General features: G+C 42.4%; 1 protein-coding gene across 6 annotated transcripts in view; it reads right to left on the reverse strand.

The window, feature by feature from the left end:
- Positions 1–333: 333 nt before the first annotated feature.
- Positions 334–17,586, reverse strand: part of PCSK2 (proprotein convertase subtilisin/kexin type 2) — a 199,910-nt gene continuing 182,657 nt past the window's right edge. For all 6 annotated transcript variants that reach the window (XM_065632887.1, XM_065632885.1, XM_065632886.1 and 3 more), the window contains 4 exons: positions 12,180–12,395; positions 10,777–10,877; positions 7,966–8,193; positions 334–3,783 (listed from right to left, as the gene is read on the reverse strand). In XM_065632887.1, the coding sequence (XP_065488959.1) occupies positions 3,297–3,783; positions 7,966–8,193; positions 10,777–10,877; positions 12,180–12,395 (1,032 nt within the window). In that variant the 3' untranslated portion in view covers positions 334–3,296. The remainder of the gene's footprint in view (positions 3,784–7,965; positions 8,194–10,776; positions 10,878–12,179; positions 12,396–17,586) is intronic.

Here is a 17,586-nt window from a genome sequence, read left to right on the forward strand (position 1 = left end):
GTTTTATTTTTTATTTTTATTAGTGACATCCAGTGCAGGTGTAGTATCTAATCTGCTCTATCATATCTGCTAAAGTGGCACCTTCTTTGAAACAGGGACAGGTGACCCACAGTCACATTTTTACTCAGGATCATTGACACTGTTTTATTGAAAAGCTGCATAAAGCCTGGTAGGCTGCCTCTGTTGCTGTCAACTCTTGGAGAATCATGTTTATTTTCTCAGTATGCATGGGCTACAAACGTATTTATTAGAGTAAAAAGCAGAGGTGTAGGAACTCATCCCACATTTGGCAGCACAGTACCGCCTGAGTACCTTCGGGTAGGCAATGATGATAGGACCTGCCAGTTTACAACAGCTCTTTATTTTACTCATATTATAAAACATCATCACAGGGCTTTAGTTAAACAGTGTTCACCTGTTTCAAATCATGAGCTTCATTTTCCCCTTTATTATAAATACTAACAAATTAACTTTATTTTCCATCAGCAATACCATAAAAAGTCTAACTGGACATATTTTTTTCAGTGATCCCCTGATGCAAAAATCCTGAAGAATTTGAAGTAGATCTCTATACTGTATATACACTTAATTTTATATATACTTATATCAAAACTCACCATTTCTTTATATCACTCATTATTGTGATCTTTCACATAATAAATTATGTCAGCATTATGAAAATATGAACAACCATCTAGTTATTTTGCTGCTTTATAAGATATTTAATGATTGAACAGAGAACTTCAAAATTACATGAATGCAATGGAAAGTCATGTACATGGTCATTAAAGATTTCCACATGGACTTGTCTTATTCCAAAACTTTTCCCGCATTTTAGAAAAAAAAGCTTCCAGTTACCTCCTCTTTGAACACATACACACAAAAAGTAATGATGTGCGTATATGCATTATACATTACATACCATATGTAATTCTATACGTATTTATAAGCAAATATATGTGACATACTCTGAATATACATATCGTATGTAATATATATATAGAGAGAGAGAGATACCACAGGTGTGCCATAAGCATTTAGACATACAGGTGTATGCATATATATATATATATATATATATATATATATATATATGGTAAATTCTTCCCTCTGATATGTATGTGCTGCTCTTGCTGAGAACTGGGTGCGTTCCATGGAAACCCACCCACACCAGCGCGATCCAGTCACTTCCAAACAAAGACACAAGCAAACCTGTCCCGCACCCATTTATCTCCAGGGAGTTTTGTCTCGTGCCTCATGAACTACAGTTCATGCTTTGAAATGGGGCCCTCTTGTCCCTGGGTTAAGTTTTAAATCAACAAATTAAACACAGTTGACACTGTGATGTATTTAAACAAATAACAGAGCACTTAAAAAATAAAAATCACATGGGTCCTGATTCTTTTCCTGGCAATGCTTGTCTTATCCCAGCGTGACTCAATCGTCTAAAGGGACTGTGGCACACACACCGAGGAACCTGTGAGTAGTGCGAGGCTTCTTGGCTTTAGAGTGTAATTCACGTAGACTTTGAGTAGGTTTAGCTGTTTATTTTGCATTTGGATTTGTAAACGAAAGAACAGGCCTCATGGAAAGATAAAAGATGGATATTCGCTGGAATAACAGCACGGATTATACATTCTTAAGTGAAACATGTGCACCATATAACCTTTGGGTTACGTTTTTAATTTGTTAGATAAATACTTAATGCGTTTCTACTACTATGCACCTGATCATCCAGGACAAGTCTTATTAAAACGTTTTAGATTAATACTTTGCATATTAAAAATACATAATACAATTCTGAAACTAGTCACTGCTAAAAAGTAGATCTTAGATCCTGCAAAGATCCGAAGCACCTGCTTATTTAGCATTTGAATAGGTCCACTGATGGCCTTTACTGTGCCTAAATATTTGCAGAATCAAGACCTTTTATTATTCAAAGGTTAACTTTTGGATCTCACACCTGAGAACACAGTGGTTACTACCATGAGTAATCCCCACTGAGGAGGATGTTACATCTTGCAGCAATAGCTGGCACATACTCCAAGGGCAGGAGAGACTGACTTGACTCATGTATGAGAAGTGAAGGTGGGACTGACTCTTTAAACAGCCAAGAGCAATGATTACCAACAAATCTTCCCAAACATACTACAGTTTATTTCCCAAGAAGGCCAACTTTGCATTACACATTAATAACTTAGGCAAATTTTTCTCCTTAAATATATTTGTATAACATAAAAATAACTAATCTCTTTTTAAAAAATGAAATTTGAATTAAAAATTGCCTTGAGACTGAAACTGCGTATTTCAGATTTCCCCCCAGCAATTTACTGACAGCTTGTAAACCCCAGAAAACAGGGGTCTGTGGTTGGAAATGCTGACGCTGCCTCATCTCACACCGCTGTAGCACATCTCGCTATAGAGACTTTTGCACACAGGTTGCCAGAAATCCTGCAGCTCATTGCCCATGTGCTCATTCTGCTGTAGGACGGGAAATTGATCTAAATTGCCAAAATTGAAAAAACCAAAACAAAACTGAAACTTGTGCTTCTAGAATGCCCTGACCCTGTTTGTAAAGCACTTCCCCTTGTCATCTGGCTTTGGAATTGCTTTGCCTTCCTTATTGCATGCCTGTCGACCTGTTCTGTGGCTGAAGTGTTAGTGTGTGTGTTGGTACAAGTGTATATATTAAAGAAAGCTCTCAAAATAATTGGATTTCTGCAAATTGGATTGGTAAATTTTCTTCAACTCTGGATTATTTATTTTTGTAGGGTCTAGTGCTACTTTGGTTGAACCCAATGGGGAAAGTCCCATTGAAGTCAGTGATTTAAAAAGAGCTGTTAGATGTTCAAAGGCCTCTCCAGCCAACCTCTTTGTGATTCCCTCTCTCACAATAATTTTTTTAAATGTGCCCATTATCACCAACTGCCAATGTTAAAATTCAGTCTTTTTTTTTTTAAATACAAACAACATTTACCACAAAAATATGAAGGTAAAAGCTACCACCTTGTTTGCAGGTTATTACCTATTCGTATGACACAAAAGAAAAATCATTTACAGTCACAAACTGTACATAGTATTTGGTGGGGGACTATATTGTGGTTTAGAGTAAAAAAATGATTGCTTCAGTGGTAATTAAAATAATTATTGATGAGATATAAGACTTTAAAATCAAGAAAGTGTGATAATTCGGCTACAGAGACGATCATTGTAATATGTCTAACACAGAGGTTTGGATAGTAGAAAGGTGAGCAGAGGGATCTGGGGAAGGAAAGACACCGTCATGCAGAACAGCATTAGTTCTTGCTCAGTATACTCTTCAGGCTTCTCTCCACTGCTTCATCTAATTCTTCTTCCAGCTCTTCCTTCTTGGACATGGCCAGTTTGGACTGATAATCTTTTACTATTTGGTCTATGTATGGTGCGCTCTGGGTCCCGTGCAGCATCAGTGTCCACTCCTTCAGCACCCCCCGCTGCGGCAGGCTGCCCACAAACCCAATCTCTAGAGCCCAGGTGCCTCGGGGGTCTTCTCCCCAAGTGTGTGTGGTCATGAAAGGCCATTTGTCAAAACCCACCTTGGAGTCGTCATCCCTGGGACGCCGGCTCAGCAGAATGGACTTTGTTCCCATTGGCGAGGTCATGTTGATGTTGAGGTCTCCTCGCCTGGTAGAATTCACAGTTATAACTGCTTGGACGTGTTCAAGGTATCGGACAAAGTTTTCCTTCCCCTCACAAGCATCAGTTGTAAGTGTGAGGACCAGCTTGCCACTTGGTGGTATCTTTCTGCAGGTCAAAAGATAATTAAGCAAATTAAAAGAATATAGATAGCATGATATGCCTCAGTCTAAAAAACTACTGGGTTTTTATGCCTCACAGAAAAACCTGTACTATATTCATTGTTAATACATGGAAAAGTAAGAAAACAATAGGGGAAAACTTAGCCAGAAAAAGAACATTCTGTTTTTAGAAAATGATATCAAAACCTTAATTTGAAATTACATTATGAAATGTACACCTACACAAAGAGAGAAAGAATACAATTAAGAAGTACATACTGCTATTTAAGAAATACTAATATATATTTAATAGCTGCCTTATCCCTACTATATTGGGTAATTTCATAATAATGTGTACATTCAGTGGCAGAACCGTGAGCAGCCGTGTCAGACAGTCAGCTTAACAGACAGCAGCGGGCGGCTGTCTGGAGTCAGAGGAGCCAGTTGCACAGAATTTTGGTGCAGTCACACGCAAGCCTACATCCTTGTTTTAATTTGGAAACCAGCACAACCATGAGATCCCAGTTTCAGCTCATTTGAAAAATATTTTTCCACTAAAATCGCTATCCCTGAACTGCTCCCATACAGGAGGACACACAAGAAATTGCGCTTCACTGAGTTGCCAAAGTGCTGCACCTCAAAGTCACAAGTTCCTTGGTGGTTCTAATTCACTCCTTATGAAGATGAACTCACAATAGCTGAAGGACATTTGTCCCAAGGCTCACCAGAAGGCTGAATCCACAGATGGACACGGGCCCGAGGCTGCTGAGCGCCTGCGAAACCCTCGGGGGTCTGGATGACACTGCCAATTACCAGTTGCCTCAGAAACTGGCTGGCAAACTACACCGAAGTATAACCACAATTTTCTGCGTCTTGATCAGCCTGCTGTGAGCAGTGTGATGCCTTCCTCTGTCTAGAATACTTGGAAAACAAGAATTACTGTGATCATTAAAAAAGGGAGTGAGTCACAAAAGACTCCAGTCAGCTTGTCGTTACCTCTTCCGGTGGCTTCTCCATGACCCAGATTTTGCAGTAAAACAAGAGAGTCCCTTTTAAAGGGCATTAACCACACTGTGGTAATGAAGCCCTTCTTTTCAAAAGAAAAGAAACGAGTATCAGCCTTTCCCTTTGCTAATGAAATAGTGCATTCTTTGGAGACCAGTGAAAGCGTTTCATCCACGCTTAGCTTCCAGGAATTATTTTCTTCTTGAGATGAGCTCCAGGTATTACAGCTTAGTACATCACTAATTGGCTCAGGCCAGCCTCTTCCCCGCTTTCATACAGTATTGCCTTCTTGGGAGTATTTGCAGAGTATAAAGACATTCAGGTCCAGGTCCTCATGGCATTTAAACGCCTTAAATGAAAAACCTGTGGTGTTCTGAATCGTACAGGTGCCCTGGAGCAGAAGCTGGTATAACATAAATATTGTATGGTTAAAATATCAGAACGTGTGATACCCTCAATATTTATTTTGTGTGCCAAAGCACGAGGAAAATGCACTGTATGCGGCCAGAGGTGAAGGATCATAATCCCACAGTTGCTATACACTTGCAATTTCTCTGCATGGGAAGCATCATCCTCAAAGCAACCTGAATTCATGTCTCACAGCAACCTCACACAGCGGACAAAAACATTTGCCAAAACGTGCTTCATTCCAACAGTTGTGATAAGCGCTTCTATCTCCTCAAGTAAATGAGGGAGGACACCACAGCGTGAGCCTTTTCTGTCTAGCAACACCAAAACGCAAAGAAATAAGAGCAGTGTTATCACTCCGTCTGCTTTGCAGACAGCCTGACAGCTGCAGACAGCTTTTCTCTCCACCTTCATAAGTGCTGCAGTGCAAAAGTTATCTCAGCTTTCAAACACATGAGAAAAGGTTTGCTCTGTTTCCCCCTCTCCTATTAATTAGAATCCAATACTCTCTGCTTTGGTAGACTAATTACTATAGTCCAGCTGAATTTCCCCAAAGAAACAAAAAGAACCAGGGGCAGTGGAAAAAAAGCCTGCAATGAAAGGAGCAGAAGAGGGTTTTCCACACCCTCACAGTGCAGCACTGCCCAATTGCTATATATGTGTATAAAATATAGTCATTTTTGCATGAAGTGTGGTGCCCAGCTAGAGATGAGCAGGGCGAACTCAGCACTCCCTGGAAACACACTCTGGTGCTCCTGGTCCTCAGCTAATCAACTATGATGTCCTACATCATCTTTGTTCAATATCTCCCTGAAACAGCCAGATTCAGACTGGTCCATTTTTTTTCTTTTTGCTGGCCCAACAAAAATCCCTTTTCAGGGACAGCTGCTATTACTAACGAGTGCCTCTACACACAGCAGAGAAATGCTGCACTAAATACTGATTGCTTTCAGCACGCTCTCTGTTCTAGGCTGTCAATTATTTCCCGGCCTGTTCCTGCTAATTGACAATGCTGCTCTGGTACACACCTCTGCATCAACTACTCACCTACCTAAATCAATATTGAATATGTATTTTATATATACCAATATCTATACTTACATAACCATATAGAGAATGTATATAGAAAATGTTGCTCCAGCCAAGCCAAACCAGAAAAACAACCCGGTTATCCATGGCAGAAGTGCAGTGTAGTTTTAATTTCCAAGGAGTCTCTGGAGATGCTGGGACTGCACTAGTTTTATTTACAATGTAATTCAAAAAATGTAGATATTGCAAGTCATGATGCTTATTATCTCCTGTCAATGACATTTTCATTGGGGGATGTAAATATTACAGCAGTCCTATTAACATATAGATGTGTTAGGTAGTTCTGGGGGGCACCCATGAGATGACACTGCAGTCAAGTTAGGAGGTTGGGTGGTGACAGACTTGGTCGAACTTCACAAATCTGCATGAAAAAAAGCCTGTTCTGGGTGCTGCTCAAAAGATACCCATACAAGGCAGCGTACTTCTCAACCATGGAGCTTGTTGGGCTTGTTGGGAAGCTTTACTGCAGTTCCAGATCCTTGAGCTGAAGGAAATGCACCATCACTTCTGCTTTTCTATCTGTTCAACAGCAGAAATGGGACAGAAAAACAAAGGGAAAGGAGACAATACTACTGCACTTGCCCGGCTCCGGCTCAGTCTGCACATTGTCTAATGCACAGAGCCAAGCCTGCAGAAAGAAATTTTCTTTCTTCTTCTAGGATGATCCTCTTTTCAGTAATCGGGGCTGCACTAAGATAAATGCGGTCATTTGTCTGCATTTAAATTATGAATAAACTAGAAATAGCTCAAAATTAGCTTCTGCAGTTTCTCATTTGTTTCCTACCTGTGAGCATGCGTAGGTCAGATAAATGAAAACTCAGATCTCTGCTGTGAAACCTTGGATCCTGCAAATATAAACCCATCTGGAAGGCTGGGAACAAACTTACACTTTGCCTGGCTGAGCTATGTGCCAGGATGGCACAATGGTTTGCTTTCTTTTTCCAACAGAATAATGATGCCTTCAAAAATGGCACTGAAAAGTCATATTTCAAATGGTATAGACATAAATTGGCCACTATTAGATTAGTGTTTCAAATAATTAAATTGAACTATAGCTGTTGTAGTCAATTAGTATTAATTCATTCACTTGTTGACTCATTCACTTTAGCACATGAAGGTAAATCGGAAAATAATTTGACTACCTAGCCTGCAATTAGAGATTTGAGGAACATAAACCAAACATAATTAAATGCTGTAGTGTTCAAACTGAATCACTGGTACCTGTAGATGATTGTTTCAGTCTTCTGGAGATAAAACTGTCTGCTGGGATATGTCACAAGGAGATATGACCCAGCTGACAGATACTTCATGTGGCAGCAGTTTATGTAATTTACAGTGCCAGCCTCCCAGATTTTCACTTGTGCACAGGCTCTTTATTCACAGGAACTTTGGCACAAACATACCCGTAAGCACACAGGAGAAATGGATGTAGCTGCTACCACTAGTGGCAGTAGCAATGAGCTGTAGAATGCACTCTTCCAGCAAACCGGGAATTGAAAGACCACGTAGTTGATTTGATCAACTTCTTGAAATAGTTGGAATGCTACCAGTAACGTTAGGCTTTCTTAGGAAAAAAAAGTCCTTATTACGTTTCTTTAACTCTCTATGCCTTTGTCAATGTCTTTGCATGCTTGTAGTCTCCTAAATGCCTGGAAGAAGCCAAGCGTATACTAAACCATTCACTTACTCAGGTTCCTGTATTGACCCTCCAACGCAATGGAATCTCTCGGGAACAGTCTTCCAGTCTTTCGCCATCTTAACCATCGCTCCTGCATCTAGGACACCGTAGCCAAACAAATGGTTGAATTCCAGCCCAACGCCGTTTCTACGCCATTGATGAACCTCGTCGTGAAGCTGGTTCCTCTTGGAGGTGAGCACTGTCAGATGCTGCATGTCTCTCCATGTCAGATCCACACTGGGGAAGAGCAACATGGAAAACAGCACAGCATTTCCAAGCAGATATTAAAAAAAGTGTGTTTGAGTAAGTCTTTTGTTAAAAGTCTGCTTCTCTGAATCACACAGAAGTTTTATCTATAGACATATCAATAACAAAGCTTCTGTTGATTTCAGCGGGAACAAGACTAGATTTTAATGGTATAGTACTTCCCCAAAATATACTCCCCAAAATTGCAAAATAATTTCTGATTGATTCTCTGTTCTTAAAAACAACTGCTTTTAACGACACATTATAGATCCACCATGCAATTTTTAAGATAATAAAATGAGTAGGATATTAAACCAGATCCTGAAAGGTATACTAAAAGAAAAGGACGGTGACAGAACTTCACCTAGCCTTCTTCTTAAACATTGCCCTCCTCCTTGGCTGCTCATGTTTCCCATGGGCTTTCCAAGGTTCACCCAGAGGAGCCCTGACCCGATGAAGCTGATGAGCTATTATATAAAAGTCAAGGTCTTAGTAATTCTGGTAGTCTGGTAATACAGATATATGTGCTGCGGGTGGCTGTAGGTTTGCGTTGTAAGGTATGGCAGAGGTCTATCACCCGTGATACTTAAGCATGGATGGATGCAGTAAAGTAACTTTTGTCTAGATTTGCTGATTATTTGTCATCATCAGCTCTTGTCTTCCTAGATGTGCAGTGATTATGCTGACAGGAAGGGCACTTATAAGTTATTATTCTGGAAGCGTTAGAACTGACACTCTAATGCTACATAACTAAAGCTATTCCAGTTGTTTCATGATGAACTCTTTCAACATTACAATATGTCTGATTCAAACCATCAACCTCAAAGGATCCGCTTTTCAGCTTTCTGTGCCCCAAGTAATAAGCATGTGTGCATGCTGAATGTACACCAGAATAGCCAGTTACTGTCATCTCTCCAAGGTGACACAAGATAGCTGAAAACCAGATATCACTTGCATCATTCTTATTGAAACCTTTAAAGAGCCGCTACATATTTTAAACCCATACTTTCCATTTCACAGATTGATGTGGTTTTAGAGACATGTCAGACATATATTGTATATGAGCTGAGGGACATATGACAGACAGCAGTTGTCTGCATGGACAATGGTGAACCAATCCTGCAACTGATCCCAGGTAGTTCTGTACTCATGTGGAGGTTTAACAGAGCCAGCCTGGAAGGACAGGGGACACTGACGGTTCTTTGTGTCTTCTCCTCCCTGCCCCTGCCCATCTTCTCAGCAAAGGCTGGAAACCCAATCGCAAACCAGGGGTATTAGTCTGATTTCTACTCGTGATAGTTTGGCAAGAGTAATTCCGGTCTTCATGGGCAGCCCAAATGAAGAGGGATGGTAGTTACTACTGAGATACTAAGGTTGTAGTCCACGTTAAACATGCAGTGGTCAGAAAATTAATTAAATCTTTACATTTTTATGGCCATGATTATTTATTACATCATGGATGTCCCACTGAATGAATTCAATAGTAGAAGGATTAATCATCCAAAGTTAAACACTTGGCGTGTGTGTTTTACTTTTACAAAACCTGAAAAATGAAACTTGGTCCAGGTCATGCTCTGAGCACAACAATCATTGCTCTGCTAATGATAGAAACTTTGTCTCCTCTGCCAAATCTTCATTCTTCTGCATACTGTTGAAGAAAACTTTGTACACAGTGCATGCTGTGGTTACAGCAACTGAAGCTGTACACTTGAGGAAATGTTGTCTCACTTCATAAAATAATTTGACACGAAGTAAAACGATGGTATAGGTTATTGTAAGGAAAACTCTTCTGAATCATTAGAGAATAAGATAATGAAGCAAGATATACAAGAGGTCTCCAGTGCCATGAATGCCATGGAGATGATATGGATATTTACTCTTTCACATAACAGAGCAATTATGTAGCACAGAAGCAAATTACCAGGAACAGGTTAAGAAAAACCAAAGGAAACATTCCCCACCACCAGCGCCAAAAACTATTATTGCTGTAGAACTGATTGCCACTGGATGATATAGGTGCCAAATACAGACAAGCTGAAAAGAGTCAAATTCAAGGAATATAAATCTGCCTGTGGCTATTAAACAGGACAGGCTGACTGCTCTCTCTTCATGCCACTGATTGCCAAAGCTGTTGTTCAAAGATTGCTCCTAATCCCCATTTGTTGTACTCTCCCCTCAGCATCACCACAGACAGCATGTGGCACAAGATGAACTCCTGTTTGATACCATAGGTTTGGTTTTATATTTTTGTAGGCTGGGCGTTCCACACTGGATATGTGAAGAAACAAAATCATCTCTCCCTCCAAACAGTGCTGGAGAAGACAAACCCCTGGAAGCAGTGGATAGAGAGAACACAGAGAGAGCGAGTCAGCCAAAATCTATCTGCTCTATGGCTTTGGCGAGACTGTCACTGCATCGGTAAGATGCCACACACGTCACTACGGCAGCAGGCAGCTTGTTAGCTGCTCCTTCTAGCCCCGTGCCACAGCCGGACAACTTGTCTGATGAACAACGTGAAAGAAACCGCAGGCGCTCTCCTCTCTAGAGCTCACAAGGAATTTCCCAACAGCATACTTAGCCTCCAGGGCCAAGGCGAACACTCCGGCTGCTTCAGGGGCGGCTGCAGATGTTCCTGAGTGACGCAGGGTGCAGTTGCCATACAGATCCGTTGTAGCCTGCAATGATATTAGATGCAATCAATGAAACCAGCTAGTCCATTTTTCTTGCAGCTACAGACTCAGAAAAATACAGAAACTGGAGTTTGTGCCCTTGCTCTTCAGAGTAATTGTATGTTTGTTCCTGGATCTGTTTTCTTTAGAATAGTGTATCAATTTAAAACCACGGTGAGACATAGCTACAGAAGGTGTGAATGCAAGAATAAATCATTATGTAGTAAAACAGTGTTTATTACCACTTAGAACTCAAACTTATATAGATGTCATTCATTTTCTATAAACACAGTTTAAACAGAGGCCTTAAATTACCTTGTAGTTATCGGAAGGATTTGAAACTAGAACTTTTAACAGTATTGAGCTTCCTAACATTTGTGCAACTCTAGGACCAACAGTAGTACCAGGCTGCTATCTTCTATGCAGATTAATCACTAGAAGAGACTAGAAGGAAGCCTTAGAAGTACATTTTATGCTCATAATTACAAAGGTGCCACAGATCATCTTGGCTGATATCAGCACAGAGCTGCTATCAAGACAGAAATCAGTATTTTTCCATCTGCTACTGCACAGGGTCATTTGGAATGCTACAGTTTGTCTTTGGGGTTTGAAACAGGGCCAAGAAAAATGTACAGAGGCTTTTAGCAAAGACTGACCTTGAATTACTACACCTGAATTTTCCACTCTGTGAGTTAGACTGTCCTGGCTAGCCTGAAGGTGCTGAGGAGCAGTGATCAATACACTGAAAGAGAATCCCAGTTACACTTGAACAGAAACTGCCCGTTTTCCAGGAGCAGGTACAGCCTGTAGAGGACCTGAGTACAATGCTCTGCACTGCTCAAGATAAGACTGTGTGTCTGAGGGTAAATCTGAGCCCCCGCATTTCCTCTGTGGGTGACTGAATGTCTTTCTGCTGTGTGCGGCTTCTAGCACAGCAGAAGTCTGGTTCATGACTGCTCTGCCTGTACCACTAAGTGTGATCTCAGATATTGACACTTTTCATGTAGATTTTTACAGAGACCTTTTGTCGCACTGTCCTCTGGAAAGAGTGCAATCGAACTTCTAAATCTGATTTCTGGCAAAGGAAACCACGAACTATATGAAGCTCTAAGAGATGGAAGATCATTGCTGTTCTCAATATGAACCCCACATCTCCTCAGCTGACAGTTTTGGCATGATCACGTACTGCAGATGAGAAAATATCCATCTCAACAAAGGACCATCTGCTGCTCCGAAGCAAAGAGAGTTGTAATAGGTCATGGGAGCGCACAAAGACAGCAGCGACAGCACAATAATATCTGGACTCACCACGCCAGCCTCCGGATTTCTCTTCCTCCCGTTACTAAAGGTGGAGGCTAAGGTTGAAGAGCAGCTTTCATCATATAGGGCTGTCCGTCCATCATTTATAGCAGAATTGATGGAGATTGTCCACATGCTCGATGCATAACCGTCGCAGTTACAGTCATCATAGCTGCCCCCGTCTCCAGAGGCCCACACGTAGATGCTTCCTTTGCCACCCCGGCCCTGTGAAAGGGGAAAATCGACTCTCTTGGGTTAAATTGCAAATAGGAGACAGCAGCTACTTTAAACTGTACATCTCATGGTAAACCTAGGCAAATATAAAGGAGAACACTGGTCCAAACAAAAAATACATCAACCTTAAGCTGAAATAACATGGACTTGTGCAGGTTATTAAATCTGGTTAACTGGCAGCCACAGGCAGTTCTGCAACCTTATGTACACAGAGCATTTCCATTTAGCTCCTGTTTTGCTTCATGCCCTGAAGGCTCCTGTGCCAGATGCAAAGACATTTTATGGATTCATTAGTGTTTATGTCAAGGTCTAAGTGCTAGAAGGAAAGCGTTCTTTCAAAAGGGATACAGGTCATCTCACACACTGGGTTTGTAAGATCCAATTAGGTTCAGCAATGGGTAAAAAACTCTGTAAAACTGGCACCTTTTTCTCTCAATAGATTTTTCTCCAAAGGTATCAGTGACTCACAGTTGTTTTTCTGACAAACCAGCTTCTACTATTAAGCAGACCATATAAGTCATCTGCAGAAAGATGGTCTACCAATTACACCGAGAAGGCGAGAGATGGATGGGAGAGGCTGAAGCTGAAGGGCAGCTAAAAAGGCTTCCCACTAATTAAAGGAAAAATCTGTATCCTCTTCCCCCACTTTCAGACAGGCAAGAAGTGGGAAGGGATCGACTCAGCTCGTCATCCCATACCAAGCAAGAGGCAGAGGCTGCCTGGAAGAGGCTTAGACCTGAGAACCGCGGCACTCAGGGAAAGATCAGTGCTGCGGAACCTAAAGCTCAGATCTCCCACTGATTCCAGCACAGCCACCATTTCTCTCCATGTTTAGCCTAATGTAACCCAACGTTTACTTCTACAGCACCAGAAGGGCTCAAGGCCCCAGTTTAACACACAGTTTATATGCACTGGGCAGAAAGTAAGAAAAAAAAAATCGCTTCTGGCCTCTTCACTGTCCATCATTAACTGGAAGTTAAAGAATATACAAACATAGCAACCTGCAATGGTATTTTAATAGGAAACCTTTTCTGCCAGGAATTTAAATCAAATCTGAGTTCCCAGCAGTAGCTTCTATTTTTCATCATACCCCACTGAACAGAGCAACCTCATTATTTCAGGCACGTTAGTGAGTTGCGTTATAATCCACTGAATTGCACAGCAGGTTTGCTGCCACTGGAGGACGTAACATCTCAGGACATAAGATTTTCATAATAGAGATGATGGCTATGAAAAAAGCTTATTGAAATCAGTCTAAGAACTCCCACAAAGATCTGAGCTCGATCATTTGAGTTTTAAGGGAGGAGGATACTGCTGCAAAAATACATACTCCAAGAACAAAATAATTCCAGGAAATTATTTTTAAAAAATTTAAAAGATCAGCATAACAAGAACGGTTATGTCTTTTTTCCCTTCGACTTCTTCCATATCCCACCTTGTGCTCTGACTGCTGATAGCCCACAGGGCCCAGCCCTGGGCTTTGGCCTCACTTCAGAGGCTACATCCCAAGCTTGCCACCGTGCCCACGTCCACCTTCACACCACCTTGCCACCATCTGTCTCCTTTGGACAGCCTCGGTGGCAGCTCGAGCACATCTCTCTGTCCCAAACAGGCAGGCTGCTGCCCAACGCAGACAGCACGTGGCTGCTGGTGCCAGGAACAGGGTGTTTGGGATGCACAGACCCGTTTTTAAGCAGCCCTTTCCTTACAGCCATTTTAAAGGGCGAGGAAACACTTCATTTTCCTGTGATAGATTCACAAAAGTAGCTTGGTGCTTGCAAGTTGGCCTCTGCAGCATCCAGCACGGGGAAGCAGACCTAGCCCTGCTTGGCAAATTGTTCCACGCAGCCAAAACTGCGTATTGCTGTGAAGCATTTCATTCAACCCACAGGTGAGATTTGTGGCAGAAAATGGGTGTAACAGATTGCTGGTGGGGAGCAGGGGAACCCACAGAGGAACTGAAATTTGGGCTCGAGTCTGTAGGTGGAGTTTATCCTGCTGGGTGCTGCTTGGGATGGGTTTTCTGCGTGTAATTACTGTAATGTGAGAATGGCCTCAGGATATCACTTCTAGGAGACTCAAATACCCAAGCATGGCTTAGTGTTAAAACCTGTAATTCACCTCTTAATACTTAATTTCAATTGCCTTTCCCTCTTAGCCAGGACTGGAAAGAGGAGAAAACACGTCTGGAATAAACTGATAGCAGCCCATTGTTTGCGATGATGCTCAGGACTTGCTGCTCACATTTCACACAATCAGAGCTGGAGCAGTAGGACAGTTTGCACAGCAAACTACTATGCCTGGATAGCAGTGGCCTAAACCTGAAGAATCCCAGTTGGGTCAACTAAGCGTCGTATTTAAAGTGAACTGAAAGCTCCTCTTTGCATCTCAAACTTACACGAACCAAAAAAATTTCAGTGGTGTCACTCAGCTTAGGCTGCTGTAAATTCAGGCGAAAATCAGGACTGGAAAGGGTGGTAGTAATACAAACCTACAAACACCAGAGGGAGCCTGAAGGAAGACTCAGGAAGAAGAGAGAAGACTAGAACAATAAGAAGATACATTTTAAAGAGTATCTCTCCTCCGGAATCCTATTGAACCCTGCTCATTTACCCCAAAGGGACACACCGCGTGGCACCCACGCCTCTGAGCCATCTGAAGCTGTATCTTGCTCACAGCTGAAAATGGATCTTGCTGCATTTAGTACTAGCCCTAGAGAGGCCCACCTGTCAATTCACACTAAACCAGAACTGAATCTTGGGCAAGGCTACATGGACAGAAAGTCACAGACAGCAACCGAGAAACTCTCTCTGCAGCAACGACAGACTTTCTATTTCCAGTGTCCTTTGTGGGATGTTGTGCTACCAGCAAAAAGTATTCCTGAGAAATTTTCTTACCCCTTTTCTCACCTTCTGAAGAGCACAGTCCCAGAAAATTTCTACTGAACTACCTTGCAAAAGTGAGTTGGCAGGGGACTGCAGCCTAATTCACTTTAGGTAACTTTAGGCGCATCCTGAGCTCTTTTTTTCCTTGTTACTGTGTTCATTCATCATGCTTGCTGGGCTAGTACTTCTCAAAGTTTTCATTGCTGGCTCACACCATCCAGATAAAAATGAGTGGTATTTAATAAACAAATCTCCTTTCAAGGAGATCCTTTCCCATCAAGGCTGGCAAGTGCTCACGTGAATAACAGCTGCCCTAGTTCACCCACTCTCGCCTGGCCATCGGAGTTGCTAAAGATGGCTGGAAGGAACATCACAGGCTTTACAGCACGTTCCTGATGCCCTTTGGCTCAGGCCTAATCCTGCAGTCACAGATGAACAGCACAAGCTAAAAACAAAGAACAGGCTCCTGCCCTGAAAAGCCAAGTACCAGGGAACGACAGCATCAGGACACCAGCAGGCAGGTGGGCTCAGGATAACAAGAAAAAAAAAGCAGCACCTGACTGTGAGGGGGTATTTTTTTATAGGCACGGTGAAGAGGTATTTCAAGATAAGGAGAGCCAAATGGTTTGCTGATGTTTATAGACTGTCCCATGTCTAAGGAAGAAAATGCAGATAGAGCCCATTTGAAGAAAATATGAAAAATTACAGAACTGGAAATTGCTTTCTGTAACAAATTCAAAGCACATATTATTTTATAAGCTCCTTTCTTTTTGTGCAACATACGATAGCTATTTTGTAATTCTTCCCCTTAAGAAAACAGAAGTGTTTCAGCACCCTCTATATAATTTAATAGCAATTTATGTGCCTGCAATGCTAAGAGAGAGGCTGGTGTTCCAGGAAAAGCGAAAACTTCTATAGCTTTTTCAAGTCTTTGCCATGAGTCCTACTGACTTATGAATAGGACTCAGTTATTTTCCATCCCCTATTAATTCTGACTGTATTTTCATCTAAAAAGAGTGTTTCTTTCTCTTCACGACCGAATTATTTGAAAATCCTTATGTGCGTTGTAGTTAAAAACCGCATTCTTCAGTAATGATTGCTAATTCTCTCAGAAAGCCTAGTCTGCAGTCCAGGGTATGGTGTGCGCAGAACACACGGCTCTGCCTGGAGACACTTTGCAACGCCGGCTCTGCAGGGAACATGAAATTGCCGCCATGCCCCCAGGCTGGGCCATGCCAAGGACAGACTGTGGAACAGCTGTGGGACCATTTGCCCGCTGTCACGACTTGGCCAGGGAGCATCAGGCTGGGTTCTCCAGACATCTAGGAGCCTACGTAGAGTCCTTGCTCTGCCTCGGTCTCCCTAGCACTTGGGTACACGAGCGGTCTGGCGATGGGGTGTCAGCCAGCTGGAGGCAGCGAGTCCTTGGCACTGGTGTCCTGCTGCTCATCCTGTCGCTGCCAGGGTTTTCTGGAGCCTGCCTGCGTGTTCCTGCATCCCTGACACGGTGCCAGCTGGACAGCCCATCGAGCCCTCGCTCTCCTGGCTCCTCCAGCTCCCTCTGCATCTGCCAGGCTGATTTGCTCAGGGCAATCTGGTAGCCCATGACTTGTCAAGCACCGTAACAGGCTGCCGAGGAAAGTGCTGGAGTCACCATCCCTGGAGGTGTTTAAAACATGCATAGGTGAGGTTCTTATGGACATGGTTTAATGCCAAAATTAGGTTATGGTTGGACTCAATGATCTTGAGGGTCTCTTCCAACCAAAATGATTCTATGATTCTGCGATTCCCGGATGCCTTTGCTCCTTTGCTATACTGATTTCTTGTGGAGCACTAAAATCTGAAGCCAAATCTGGGCAGAAACACATGCCTGACAGTAAGCTCACACATGCCAGTCAAGTAAGCTCAGTTTAACCACACAGCCACCAAAGTTTAAAGCGGGAAATATATTTGGATTTCCAAATTTTGCCATGGCACACATTCAGGGGGACAACTGCCTTGTTTGAGCTGAATGCCTTAGCACTTCTCCCACCTCCGGCCACTTCCAAAAGCCTGGAGCTGCTGTACTGTGCCCCTGGCAAAGCCCAGGATGTCCAGCACACCCTCAAGTCCTGGGGTTCAGCACAGAAGAAACAGCAGCTGGGTTATCCCACTCAAATTCAGCACTGCTGAAGGTGCTGTCCCTTTGCTGTTGGCCTGTCCAGCTCTCACACATTCAATAGGGAAGGAGGAAAGGCTGTTTTGGCAGGAGCAAGAACTCAGCTGAACACTTGGCTGCTATGCAGAGGACAACTGTC

This window comes from Caloenas nicobarica, chromosome 3 (genome assembly GCF_036013445.1).
Source record: "Caloenas nicobarica isolate bCalNic1 chromosome 3, bCalNic1.hap1, whole genome shotgun sequence".
Taxonomy (NCBI): Eukaryota; Metazoa; Chordata; class Aves; order Columbiformes; family Columbidae; genus Caloenas; species Caloenas nicobarica.